The sequence below is a fragment of the Anoplopoma fimbria genome, chromosome 16, assembly GCF_027596085.1.
Source record: "Anoplopoma fimbria isolate UVic2021 breed Golden Eagle Sablefish chromosome 16, Afim_UVic_2022, whole genome shotgun sequence".
In the NCBI taxonomy this organism is placed as follows: domain Eukaryota; kingdom Metazoa; phylum Chordata; class Actinopteri; order Perciformes; family Anoplopomatidae; genus Anoplopoma; species Anoplopoma fimbria.
Genome location: NC_072464.1, coordinates 23215958 through 23231176, shown reverse-complemented (window position 1 = coordinate 23231176; position 15219 = coordinate 23215958). Strand labels below are relative to the sequence as shown.

The window sequence follows — 15219 nt, the reverse complement described above, 5'->3', positions numbered from 1 at the left end:
GCTGTCATCAGACCATTGTTTGGCTTTTAGTCGTCTGTCAATGCTTCGACTTCTGCAGCTGCGTCGAAGTTCAGTTGCATTGTTCATGCCACGGTGTGACACCGCCAAGATTACAGTGTTTGGACGTTTGGAAAAGCAGAACGAGCTGTGAAGCGCTTTTGTTTCGGTGTGGGTTTTTTGGAAATCTGGCGGCCATATTTGGAACAGGAAACCCAAACTTGGATTGCTTGGATGTTTTCGTGGATGATGTAGCAGCTGTAACTCGGCCTTAATCAGACGGTTCAAAGTTTTATTATTATTCTTATTCTGAAATAGCTCTTGACAGACTGCTAATAGGAATCACTCACGGAGCTTATTGTTGACCCTATTTTTGATTAAGTTGAAGAATGGGCCTTCAGCGGCTCATCACATTAACGAACTGATGACGATAAGATGAAACTGTATTCATCCTGAGGGAACGTGTTGTGCAGCGGTTTGCAGTACAGAGTAAAAAAGAATGCAGTTAAAACAAAATACAGTTCTGTGATAATTATGTTCCACACAGGGAGCAGCCAAGCTACTTTTAGTTCTAGTCCAAGACCTAGATTGTCCAAAGACCCAGATATGTCAGGATGATTTGCAGAAAAAAATTATATAAAATTGTGAGTTGACTTGAGATATTCTTGTTGCTGCAACGGTGCAGTCTTGGAAAAATTAAATTTCAGGCAAGAAACGCAAGCTTTTACTTGAGTAACACATCCGAGTACCTCTTCCACCACTGTTGCATGATATACTTTGGCTTTATTAAGCATCTGAAGAAGTGTTTTGTATGGGCACCACTCAACACCAACACAAAAGCACAATACAGAAAATACGAATAGCATATACTCTGAAAGAAACTCCAGGGATCCATGGGTAAATAAAACATTTCTAGTTTGTAGTAACCCCAATCAAACATGTCATTTGTCAAGTAAACTTCCTTATGCCCCAAAATACCATTCATTTTCATGTCTTAGCTAAAAAATGTTGATTCTACATAGATCATAGAAATAAAGTTCAGTTGTGCTTCTCTAACTGCACGATAGAGACAAAGACACAGTAGTGATTCAACGTCTATCCACTATATTAGTTATTAAGAACAGATCACAAGTATATAGTTTAATTCAACAAAATGGACTTAATCATTTCCTAAAACAACTGGGAACTTTATTCTTTTTAGAAAACGTAACTCAAACAGGAGGAAATTCAAATGCCTTTGTAGAGAAACCATTCTACCTTACTGAAAGAGAAACTCCAGGGTTCAATGGGTTAAAAGTTTCTAGTTGTAGTCTCTCTTTCTAGTTGCTAGTAACCACAACCAAACCAGCTTCCTGTGTCAGTGGAAACTCCATACAGTAATTACGCTCCTTTTAACCCCCGCGTTTCTCTTATTCATTACTTTCTGAAACAGGTCATTCATTTGGTTTCGCCACACCTTTCTTAACCTTATTCTGTCTGGAAAATGCAGTCAATTAAGTCCTCAAGACTTTAAAATGTAGGAACATATTCATGACATTTGCCCTTTGGTTTTTACAGGATAAATGTGTCGCCCAACGGCTGCTAAAGTCATCGGCTGGTTATTTCTGTCACACAGTGGAGAATTAAGAGAGCGTCACACAAGATACAAAAATATGAATGAGACACATTACATTACATTACAGTCATTTAGCAGACGCTTTTATCCAAAGCGACTTACAGGAAGTGTATTCAACATAGGTGTTCAAGAGAACTACTAGTCACCAGAAGTCATAAGTGCATCTCCTTTCTTAAACAAGCATCTTAAAGCATAAACCAGAGCAAAAGTATAGTGCAGAGGCAAATTACTACGAAAACAATAATTGCAACAAACTAATACGAATACAATAAGTGCTACAAACTACTACGAATAGGATAAGTGCAGTAAACGAATACGAATTCAATAAGTGCAACAACTAATATGAATGCAATAAGGCTCAGGGTAGTACTTCTTGAAGAGGTGAGTTTTCAGCCTGCACCTTCATTCAACTTCTCCTTTCAATCGGAAGAGGGGAAACCCCATTCAGCCAAAACCAATAACCATGACCACATCGCTGCTGATTCATCTCGGAGAGTTGCAGCTCAGGGGTTTAATGCAAATCACCTTTAAATGTCAAAGTTATTATACCTCTTCCACTCCTTGTGGAGGCCATTCACAGCCAACTTTACTGTCTTTCAGAGGCTGTAGCGGGCTCAGTTTTAGAGCTAGAGTGAAAGGACTGGTATCAAATGAAACCCAAGGAACGGATTGATAGGTTGTGGGTCCCGCCACAGTATGTCGTGGACGGCATTATCAGCAGTAACGGCTGTATGAGGGCTGTGCACTGTTCCATACATGATGGGTATCCAATGAAGTACTGTATTGGTATCGGCATGACTTTAAGGGTACTGGTGATGGTTCTATTTTTAAACAATATGGTAGCTTTAAAAATGTACTTGAGAAAGTTGATATTAAGTTTAGAGCTGAAGGAATGAGACAAACGTAATAACGTAAAGTTAACTATGTAAAGATCCCCAAAACAGCAGTCTAGAAACTATCTGTCCATCAGTTCTGGTTTGAACCTTATACTGCATACAATAAGTGGATGTGGTCTTTGTAAAGTCACCCATTGGTTTGTGGATTGCCATTCTGAAGCCACAATTCCGTCATTGCCATCTCAGATTACAGCTGTTGCAATGTTGTTTTTTCCCCAACCAAAGAAAAGAAAGTTACCATATTTGGAAGGCCGTATACGGCTCTGGTAGTGGTAGTGACCTGTCAACCACAGTAGCCCCGCCCCTAAATAGGGCTTTATGGTCTGTTTGACTCTAAATGGACCATTATTGACTAAATGAACATCATGCTGTATCGAAGAAGACTTTAAACTAGAGACTCACCGTTGGGGTTCAATGATAAAAACCGAGGTTGTTTTTAACTTTGCTGGACTGGAAACAAATTCACCATCCAGGTTCCAACAGTATTCTCCCCTGTCGTGCATCACTGTGGGGACATCGACTAAATGGAAGTTTGAATCAGTTCATTCTTCCAATTTTGGAGCCAAACTATTTGAAATATAATCAAAACATTTGAATTATACTGTTGTATCTCTCTTACAAATCTTATTATTGTAGGTAAGAAGAAAAACATCAGCTGATTCCAAAGAAATTTGAACTGTTGTATGTAATGAACCTTCCAACATGGTGGGGTCAGACAGCGTCAGAGGGAATCAAAACTCTTTTCTTGGATACTTGTTTTGCTTATTCTCCTCTGCAAGCAGCACAAAAGTCTGTTTCAGATCATGTTTATGGATCACATTTCATATAAACACATCTTTAATCCGTAAGCGTTATTGAAGGCGAACAGTTTCTACTTATGCCCCAACTTGTAAGTGACTTTTCAAGCAGTTACGGCTCTTTTGGCTTGGCGAGGCCGCCACATAGACAATGCAACCACTAACCCATCAAGCTATTGATTTGCCACAGATGCATTTTGACTCCAGAAGATCTTAACCAGAAGTCTTAAGCCAAACACATAAAAGTTTCCAAAACTTGTCTGCTCAGTGGGGAGTCGTTGATTACTTTTCTCCTGGAGACAGATGAGGTTGATCATTATTGTTGTCCACCAAGGGTTCTGTTTTGGATCAGAGCAGAAGCCCCACGTCATGGTTTAGCACTCCTGATTCCCATCTCTGTAGGTTGTCAACTAAGAGATCGAGTTTCTCCCTCTCAACTGTTTTGTGTTATATCAACAGATGAAGCTCAACACAGCCAGACCACCACTGCGTTTGTGTGTGTGTGTGTGTGTGTGTGTGTGTGTGTGTGTGGCATGACAATACAAACTGTTGCAAATGTGACATGTTATTGTCAGGATTACAGCCATGAAATGAGCTGTCAAGTCTCCACTACCAGTGCTTAGTTGATTACAGATGACCCGAGTTTTCTTTTTTTTTTAGATTTGGTTTCAATCTTTTATTACAGTTTTGGTTTCTTTAGGTGTGTTGGTGTCAGTGAATCTCAACTGGAGCACCTTTCCTCCCATCTTTTAAAACAAGGAGGCTGAGAGTGTGCTCCCAATTATTCGGGTTTTACCGGGTTTGATTGGCTTTCGCCGGTTTGGTGACCTCAGGATTGCGTCTCTGCTTTTCTTTTGCCAACGATGTGGTTTTCTTGCTTCAGTGGACCGAGACCTCCAGCACGCACTGTGGCGGTTTGCAGCCGAGGGTGAAGTGGCTGGGACGAGGGTCAGCACCTCACGCTCTGAGTTCATGGTACTTTGCCAGAGAACCGATGGATTGGAACTGGGGGCTGCTAAACCCTTTGTGAAAGAGAGGTCAAATGTCTTGAGTGATGGTTATGTGTGTGAGATTGACAGCCTGGATTGGTGCACCATCTCTAGTGTTGGCTACCAGACTGTAAATGTAGAGCTTTGTCTGAAGGTGAAGCTCTCAGATTAACAGGTCTGTTCCAATCCTCACCTCTTGCCGTGAGCTCAGCGTATGAGATCATGGAGACAAATGACTAAAATGGCTTTTCTTTGCAGGCTAGACTCCAGTTAAGGCGGTTCTGACATCTGATTTGTTCTGATCAATGCATTGTAGTGCAATAAATGAACACATCTGTCCAATACAGAAATATTACAGAAACATGTGTAGAGCACTCGGACAAAAAGTTGAGTGTCATTTTGAGATATCTTGCTGTCCGATTTGATTTGTGGGTGATGCTGGAGGAAAGGCCATAAGGAAATCCATGGATATCCTATTATTACTTAAAATACATAGTGCAGAACCAAAATTTGCCAAATGTTGGCATATTTTGACATCATGGCAGCAACGGAGGAAAAGACAGGGAAGCCTCAGAACCTCAAATAGTTAGAAATAATAATAATGATCCTCATGAATGTCTTTTCCAATTATCGGTGGAACAGATCATAAAACGTATTGGTTCGGATCAGCAAAATGTAAAAAGGGAGCTATTATAACTTACAGAGATCCATGATCATATGGGCAGATAAATATCCTTTTGTTGTTTGATTATAGCAGCTGGTCTACAAGGCTCCAGACCATTTTATTTTTATTAATTTTTTTTGCCAGTTTTCCAAAAAACATTTCAACCACTTTGAAGTCAGTGTTGTTGTCGGATTGGTTGATCTCATATTTTACTGAATATTTGAGGATAACGATCCCCAGACAAACATTATTTCACAATTGTGTAATTGATCTGCGGGTCACATGCGTGCCGAACCGTGAGGGGGGGGACCGTAGGGATCGACAGTGGTCTGTTACAAAACCAATGAAATTCCATTAAATATTTGTTGACTTTAGATGAACCACTGCTGGTGTGGTTTTAAAAAATACCCCAATCCAGCTGAAAAGGTCATTATAATCAGTTGGTTGAATAATACAGTGTGAACTGATTGTTGGACGTATACAAAAATGTATGGTCTGATGTCATTGCTCAAATAATCCATGACAGGTCAGTTTGGCGCTTCTCTATATGACTGAAGTGATACAGCAGTGATTAATCTTCATTTATGTTTAAAAACAGATCACCTATATATAGTTTGATTTTAGAAGAAGGTTGGGAACTGTAGTTTTTGGCAAATGATACTCCAACAGTAGGATTTTTTGCATTTGTGGATTTCCAGCTGCGGATTAATACGGATTTGTTGCTCTGTAGTGCAGCAGGACAGTGTTTTTGGATAAACCACAGTGCCCATGTTCATGGTAATGGAGAAACATGTCCACCAGTGCAACAGTGTGGCTCATTGATGTGCTTTTAATAGTTTCTGGACAATAATGGAGCTCTAGGGCTCAGAGGAGGAAGATACTGTAGATATATATCAGGTCATGGCTACAACATTTGTTTGGGATCAACTCATCGTTTGTTTCTTGTCTTCCCATTGGATTCTTTGTAAAATACACAATTTACTCAGAATATCCTCAAACATCCATTGTCTGGTAGAGCTTCCGCCTCGAAATGGATGTGCCATCACATTTTTATTTATCTAGGAACAAACATCAGAACTGGATGATTAGCACAAGCAGTGTCTTCACTGTTGATCGGAAGAGAGAAAAATGCAGACGCCCGTCTGTGTATAAAGTCTACAGGCTGTAAAATAAAGATCTGCTCTACAAAAACAATGATTTGTCAATAGCTTCAAGCTTTTTTTTCCTTTTAGAGGTATTAAAAACTCATTAACATTGTACTCCAAAAATGTGTTATGATGATTTTCTGCTGTATAAAGCTTGGTAAATGTGGCTGTTGGATCTGGCCGTCCTTGAAGTTGTGTTTTTTGGGATGTTGCACCTTTGGAAAGAAACTACAGTGTAATAATACTTTACACTTTATTTCTGTCATAGTGCTTCTTTTTCTTCTGTAAAGTATTCTCCCTGAAGGTTTCTGTTTTTTTGTGTTGCAGGTTTAAAAAGAATTTAAAGGCCTTCTACTTTGTACATCCAACATTTCGCTCTAAGGTAAGAGTACGTCTTCTCTATTTTTGCAGTATCTTTGCAGTTATTTAGGCCTAGAGGATCAATTTATGCTACCCCGCTCACTTTTCAGTTTGAACGCAATTTATGGTTTTGCTTAGAGGAATTAATAAAGTACCAAAGCATATCAGGTCACCAGCCGGTCGGATTTAGCGTCCAACAGCACATGTCAAGGTTGTTTTTTGTGAATTCTCTTTCTGCCAGAAGGGTAGACAAAGTTAAGCACAAAGAGTTGAAATTTATAAATATTAGTTCATCCAGAGAGCGAAGTCAACCAACCTGTCTGTCTGTTAGCAAGTAGCTAGCTAGGTAGCTGCTAACTATTGCCAAATTGGTGTTTCCTGATTTAATTTATGATTATCTTTTAATAGCCCATGGTTAAACATGCAGTGCAGAACTGTGTCTGCCCCTTCTGGCATCGAAAGTCATTACAAAAACACTGTCGACATGTTGTAGTTTTTATAGTATTTTAACTAAGTTTGTCAATGTTTTGGCTCATAATCATTTCCACCATTAAAAATGTTTGCAAAACTTCTCACCACTTTGAGCCAATCTTCACCCCAAACCATTAAATCTAAACTATTTAGTTTTTTCATATGTAATATTGTTTTACAATACTTGGTTTGACAAATGTGTTACTCGTTGTGTCTTACTTCACGTATCCTGCCATTACTGTTAACAGTAAATGCATTGTGTAATCGCAACAAAACACAGCAGCCCTGCAAAAATTCAGTGCTTACTTTCCCAACATGAGGCATTATCCAAAAATGTATTTAGATGCTGATCTAGATGCAAAATCAAACTCTGGTAAACATTTTTTTATGATTAAAATAATAATTGTGAAGAATTGTACAGACTTGGCAGAGATATGCCGCCTCTGAGTGCTTTCTAGTTTACATCTGTTTCATCGCTGTTTACTGGAAGCGCAGTACTCACCGCTCCGTTTACCAAACTTCTCTTCAGGGATCATTAAAGGTTCATTAGACTTAATCTAGTTCTGTTGTTTACTTTACAAAGTTATGTTTAGTTGTGTGTTTGTTGGTAAATCAAGCTCAAAAGCCTTCTATAACTGATGAAGTGTCCCTTTCTTGTTTCCTCTGTCTTTCTCCTTTTTTTTTATCCGGTTCATTCCAGGTCTCGACGTGGTTCTTCACCACCTTCAGCGTGTCGGGGATGAAGGACAAGGTTCGCTACCTGGACAACCTGCAGCAGCTCTTCACCTGCATCAAACCCGAGCAGATCGACATCCCTCCGTTTGTCCTGGACTACGACTCACGGGTAAGCAGCACAAATTTACAGAGAGGTAGATTAGGCCGAGCAAATGCACATTAGTCATTGGCACATAATCTATAACCATCTAAAACTAGTATATGACTGTATGAGTATGAGTTTTTGGGAAATCTTTGAAAAACCTACATTGACAAATTCCTGAAATCCTCTTCGTTCTTATTTTGGACCTGACGGCAACATTACATTAGTATCGCATTACATGGAAGAAGATTTTGGAGATTGAGTCTAAAAAAGGTGGTGTAGCTACATTTTAGCTTTGGATAATTGAGAAATATCCAATTACTGTGTGAAAACATCTTATATTTGGTTACAAATTAGTTATCAAGAGAGACTTCAAGTGTGTCTTCATCAGACTCTGATGAAGACACACTTGCCGTCAAAATGTTAGTCTTCTAGTAAAGTCCATTGCCTTAAATCCGGAGAGGCCTTAACTGCTGGTTGGCGGTTGAAACCATAGACTGTATAAAAAGTTGATGTAGTCATCTTGATGCCACAGATTGGTTTGTGGACTGCCGTATTGAAGCATCGACTTTGGCGTTTTGGCCGTCTCCATCTTGGATTTCTGCAACAAGTGAACAGAAGCGTCCTGATTGGACTTTGGTTGCAACTTATCAATCACATTAGCCCCGCCCTAAAGCATCCCCTGCTTTATGGTCTGTTTGACTCTAAATGGAGCATCATTTACTAAATGAACATCATGCTGTATTGAAGAAGACTTGAAACTAGAGATTGAGACCATAAACTCATGTTTACAATGTTTACTGAGGGAATAAATCAAGAGAGGAGTAGAGTCATTTTCTCATAGACTTCTATACAACCAGAGGAGTCGCCCCCTGGTGGACAGGAGAGAGAATGCAGCTTTAAGACACTTCAGCATTGGCTTCACTTTTCAGAACCAGAGGTTGCCGTTTGGTTAAACGCGTTTATCGTCGTCCTCAACCCAGGTTAACCTGTGTTTACCTTGTGTGTGTTTTTATATATGTATTTATATATTTGAGTGTCTGCAGCTCCATTTGTGTACTCCCAATAAGTCTTTAGCATTCACAGGTGGCAGGAATCACAAGACTACGTTTCCATTTCCACATACTTTATTTCCTCACATCTGCTCTCCGGCTTATTGTGTTTGTAGTAAAACTAACTTCTCGCAGATTTAAAATCTAAACACTTGAAACATGTTTACACCCATGTGTGTTTTATTCCGCGCTCTATTCATGAATCGGAATGAGGAGTAAACAACTGTTCATTTATCTCTCTTCTTCTCACTGATGTGAACCAGGGTACCATTCAGCTGATGACTTTGTTTATTTTGTGTTTGTGTGCATTTTCTAGGAATACCTATAAATCAGTTAACCCACACACTCAATTTAGGTGAGATTGTCCAAGTTGTGTTGATTTCCCTTAGAAATTCAGGATCTGATGTGAAGATAAGTGAATGAAGTCATTGGTATCAATAGCTTTGATTTTTATCGAGGCTTGAGGGCTGTAAGAGAACCGACCGGTGAGAAAGTGTTGCAGTGTGACTGTTCTGAAATCAAACCAGCTCTTTTTAGAGGAAATGTGTTAAAAAATACACAACATCAAAGTGCAGTTTCTTAGACGCATGCAACAGATCCAGTGCTTGCATTCCTAATGATCCGTGATTGGCTGGGGTCTGATTCTTAGTGTGTGTTGGCTGATAAAACGTATAAATGTGTATTCAGGATTCTGGATGAGGATTCAGGAAGTCCTCGGCCCAGATGACCTTTAAGATCATTGTGTGTTTTCCATGAAATTCATTTGACGATTGTAATATCCGAGCTCGTGAAACGTCGAGGATTATATTTAACATCAGGAGCGACTTAATTAGAATATTGATGACGGATCAAAGGCAGCATCAAGGAAAGTTAGCGTGTCTACTTCGTTGCAGTTTATTCACATTTGGGGAAAACACCAGTACCACAGTAATGTAACAGCCACTTTGAAATAAATTAGTCACTTTGACTGCACATGGGCACAAATGGAAACCATGTTTTCAGAATACAACTTACTGCTAGCAACTATCTTTAGGCGGAAGGTAGACCTGCAGGTTTTATGTTATGGCCTATTTTTAAACATTTCCTTTTGTTTTTGTATTCTTTCTTTGTTAAATTGCGCATGAACCATTTGATTAAGATTGTATTTTGATATATAAATGCATTTTTTTTACCAATACGGGGTAGTTTCATTTCATTCTACCTTTTGTTTTACGCTCACTGTGAACATTATATAAAAAAATGAACAATTTTGCATTATGTGTTCCAGAAAGCAAAGCTCTAGTCCCATTTTTACATAGATTTTTATACTGAAAACTTAAATGACATGCAGTGTGTTTGTTGGTCAAATGTTGATGTCAGGTTATGCCACCTGTTTTAGAATATAATTTGTTTGTTGTACGTTGTTAAATCATGGATACTTTAGTGATTAATGTTAAGGTGGCCTTTTGGTTTACATCTCATAAACTATTTATTTATTTAACTGGAACATTTTTAGGTAAGAAATTAAGTAAAATATTAAAATTGTTGCATTAAATTGAAGTGGTGATGCTATTAGTATACTATTACTATTAGGTATGTAGTTAGCAGTTTATTTATTGTTTAGTTATAAAGGATCCCCATTGACAACGCACCAGTCGGTGTGAGTGCTAATCTACCTGGAGTCAGAACATGCAATTTAATACAACAAACAATTAACACCTTCGAGATTGTCTTATGAAGACAAACAAAACAACGTATTTTTAAAAAATTGAAATAAATAAAAGTACCAAAATTTGAAAAAATATACTTAGTACTCTGCTCTCATTAAGCCATTTTTGCCAGAATTTTTTTGTAAACTTTTACTTGCTATTGATGCTTGAGATAATGTATTTTGGTAATAAATTCAATATTGAGTAGTAGAGGCTCGATGTAGTAATGGTAAAAGTAAACTTGATCTGGCTTGCTACTATGGAAAAGATAACAAAGCTTCTATAAATAAATAGTAAAACTAGCAGGAGATATCATTTGATTCTGACAAACAGTGTAGCCAGAAATTGTCATGAGAGTAATCGAGAGATGAGAATGTTTTTTTCCAATTTTTTGGCTCGTAAAAGCTTCGAATTGAGACTTTGAAGGTATTTAAGGATGTTAATACCAAATTGGGTGAACAACGTAGGACTCGTAGCTGTCTTGGGGGTTTCTTTAAACAGTTTCCACAATGTTGATCTCATATGAAAGAAACGGCCTGGAGGCTAAGTGCAGTGTGAAAAGCCCTGTAGTGTTCTCAATGACTTCGCTTACTCATTATGAAACTTATTTTTAGGTCAACCTCAAACTCTTGGGCAGACTTTATGAGAGCAGAAAAGGTGGGGTTGGCCTCCTCTGAGGTTGTAGTACGGTGCATTTCCCCCTTTTACGCACTGCAGCATAAAAGGGGGAAATGCAGTAAACTGGAGGAATCACATTCATATCAACACCTGGCTGTTGCTGTTACTTAGAAATAGTTTGCTCTTCTGGGTTGAATTGCAGTTCTCTTGCTAGATTCCAGGAAATAGTGATTCCTTTTGTTCACTAAAGGAGGAACACTTACAGTACACGCATCACATCTGATGCAATCTGTGAGCACATAACAATGGAGTATATCTGATTCAGATTATTCTATTTTGATAACATCAGCTTCACAGAGCTTTATAGCTAATTTCAGGTTCTTTTTTTCCGTTTTGCTTCACTCTCACTGCTCTCATTTTGTTGTTTTTGGCTACATTGAGCAGCTGTTTTCAGAGAAAAAGCTTCCAAAACTTAACCTGCTCAACACCAAACAACAGACAGACAAAGGTTGCGACTAGCTTCTTATCATACTGGAGCATTCAGCAGCTAAGGAGCTAGATATTTCCCCTCAGGAGTTGGTGGAGACCAAAAACGGAGCTAAAAGAGAGAATATTGGACTGACAATTAGATTTTTTTATGATGTGTGAAGTGCATTTTTTTGACTGCAGGAAGGTTCCAAGGGATTAAGAAAACTTTTGTGGAACTCATCACGTTTCTACCGCATGGACCAGAGTCTAAATGAAGTTACAGGAACATTTTACCTCCCCAAAAAACTACCCTGATCAGGTCAGGAGTAGTACTTTCTTGAAGTACAGGAACATTCTTGGTGGTATTTTGCAGGGACGACCATCAAACACACACTGAGAAGCTGCTATAACTCGTGCACCACTTCATTCATAAAACAAGGAGGTGGTCTAGTATCAATTTAGGACAATTAGACGAGGACAAAAGGAGGGCATTTCTCTTTGTTTGATAACATTAAAAGTAAAATTATCATTTTCTGTCGGCTTCCTGACTCATTTATAAAAAAGAGAGAGCTATTGTGCAAGCTCCTCTGCATTTAATTCTTTACATTGTGCATCAGTGAATATTTTGAAGCAGTAAAGGTCGTCTCAGTGAAAGAAAACAGGAGGTTTATTGTTTTTCTTGGCACAATAGGCTGCAGAGGGTTTTTACCTGCAACCACCAGCGTCAGTCGTCAGTCTCCAGGTCTGTAGACGGCTTTGGAACAAACAACAATGGGCTGAAGGAACCTTTTAGCTCCTTGAAAGAGTAGTCCAAAGACTGAAATTACCAGGAACTTCTTGGTGGAAACGCGGCTTGAATAAACAACTTAAAATGTTGATTTCACAGCTTGTTTCCACTGACCACCCCCCAAAAAAATCAATAATTTCATGTTTAAAGCTTCTTAAAGGTAGAAAACCTTTACTTTAAGGACTTATTTTAAGTATTTCATGATGATATAATACTGATTCATAAAACTGATAAGCAACGTAAGAGAATAACAGGTGAGCTTGAGTTACCTTTGAGCTCAACCAGTTGTATCTTTCCTGGAAAGATAAAAATCACACAGTTTACTGAATGCCTCCCTTTCTGAAAGGTACAAAAGCACCAAAGATGGTGTTTCATCAGAAAGAAAACCAGCCAGAAAACGTGGCCACCTCTTGTTTTGTTAGTGGTGTGGTCGGTGTTTTTCATAACACCTTTGTCTGGAGTCAGTCTGGTTGTCACGACACCCCAGTTATTACAGTGATTATTGTGTCCTTTCTTATGATACATTAGAGGCTTTTCTGGTTGGAGTTTGCCAAAAAACTTACCAATATCACTGTTGTATCTGTCAGAATAGATGGAGGTGTTTCTAATAAATATATATATGTATGATTTAAATTTTTGTTTCATATTTATTATTATAATAATTATTATTATCTACCCAAGATCCTTCCTTGTTGTCAGTGGTTTGGTATATTTTGTAAAAAGTTTATTGAAGAGTAAAGAGGTAAAAAAGAAACACCAAAGTATGGTTTACATTTTGTCATTTGAAAGTGCCTTCATCATTTCAAGAGTTGATTGTTTAAAAAAAACATAACATAAAAGTATTTTTTATATATATAACACCAAATATATATTCTCCCATCCCAGAAATGTTTCCCTCTTTCCTAATATCTGTTAAAATGCAGTTTACCAGTCTCCCAGAACGATGCATTCATGGCCTCTTTGTAGTTGAGTGCAGCTGATTCCAGATGCTGAGCCGCACATGTGTCTCCTCCATCAGGGTCCACCGCCACAAATGAATTACCAACCAGTCAGAGACTAATTATGTCTCTGCTGGAACATCTTTGTTAGTGATTGGCCCTGAGGGGGCTGTGTTCTTCCTCACATGTTCCCTGTTGTTCATTTGTCTGTGACTCTGTTACACATTGGTGGAAGAAATATTCAGATCTATCATTTTTAAGGAAACATACTCCACCACAAGTAAAAGTTAATTAGAAGTATGTATTAGTATTCTCAGCAAGTCAGTGTTTTACTATTATATCTGAAGTTTCTGGATTATTATTATTATTACTGCTGCATTAATATGTATGTTGCATTATAACTTCTCTATATCCTGTTGGCTGGTTTAATCTACATCAATGCATCATATTCTATAAGATTATCATAAAGTAGGAGGATTTTCTCAACACGTAAAGGAAACACTTCATACTTCAGTTTATCACAAACATGCAACATCAACACATCTGGAGACGCGTCGTTTTACCTGGACATGAAGGGGAGAAAAATTGTAATTTAAAAAAAATAAATAAATAAAGCTCTGAGACAAATCCGATATTCACTTCTGAGAAGTAGAAAGTAGCATGAAATTAAAATACAGTACAAAGTACAAGTAACTCAAAATTGTGCTTACTGAGTAAATGTACTTTGTAACATCTACTCAACGTCGCAGTTTCGGTTTAACGTGTGACTTTCCCGCTGATGTAACGTTTCTCCACCAAATACATGTTTAAATCTGGACACTAAATATTGGGCCACTTGCTAATAATATATTCTCCCTGCTCACTAACAGCATAACATATCTGGATAATCACTTTGTTTAGGTTGCATTCATCATCTTTGGTGGATTATGACCTTAAATAGCTTGACAAGCTGTCGCACGCCGCCGTACTTTTGTTGCCAAACTGCATCCCAGCACTGTTGTACGCCATCATAGTTTACAAAGTGTTACAGAGTGTTTGGAATATTATCAAATATAAGATGTAAAAAGTACAAGGTGAGATTTAGTTTGATAGTTAAGATGCTTATTTATAATACGTTTTTTTTATTTTCATTTTTTATTTTTATCTGTGTTGACCTCTACCATTTTGCGGGGACTAATAAAGGATTTCTTATCCTTATCTTATTTTATGTAGTCAAGGTGAGGTTTGATATGGACGATCTGTGTTGACCATCCCTCCCAGTCCTCCAGCCTGTGACAGGAGGCCGATCGGACCTCTCTGCCGGGATGACGATGAGCCGTCAGTCTGCTGAATCCATGTATGGACCTGCTGTTGTCCCGTGTGGCTCGGAACTCCTAACCTCCTCATAGAAAGGCTCTGAACCATCGTTGGGGGGGGGGGGGACGACTCTCCGTCTGCCAGAAAAGGACAAAATCTAACAGTCGCAGTCCACATTTAGCAGCATGTGGCCAGCTGAGCGGCCTCTCTCTCTCCCCACAGACTGGTTGTGGATCTGGTTGTGGTTTCTGGATTATACCTTACAGCGAGATTTACTTACTCAGCAGTTTCCTCAAACAATCCCTAAATATGAAGTCTCACGTTAAAGCCTGACAGTTTGCTCAAAGCGTTTTTCCGAGTCTCAGAATATTGTCCGACTTTTTTTAATGCTGGGGTAAGATGACGTCCGTCTGTCTGGATACCCTCAGCGTCTCGTTCTGTACCAAACAAACGCTGGACGGAAGTAAAGACTTAACATTTATTCAATCCAAAGCTGGAGGTTCCCACCTGGTACGTCTCTGCGATCTCCTGCTGTCACAATCGGGGGGAAAAAACCCGGTTTGCTAAACTCTGCATCATGTAACATTACCTTTTATATCACAAAGGTGCGTTTATCCATTT

At 38.6% G+C, this 15219-nt stretch overlaps 1 protein-coding gene across 1 annotated transcript in view; it reads left to right on the top strand.

Moving 5' to 3' along the window:
* The window catches only part of gdap2 (ganglioside induced differentiation associated protein 2), a 33954-nt gene extending 19264 nt beyond the window's left edge, over positions 1-14690 (top strand). Inside the window, exons 14-16 of the mRNA XM_054615857.1 lie at positions 6431-6485; positions 7635-7803; positions 14563-14690. Coding sequence (XP_054471832.1) covers positions 6431-6485; positions 7635-7803; positions 14563-14690 — 352 coding nt within the window. The remainder of the gene's footprint in view (positions 1-6430; positions 6486-7634; positions 7804-14562) is intronic.
* The last annotated feature ends 529 nt before the right edge of the window (positions 14691-15219 follow it).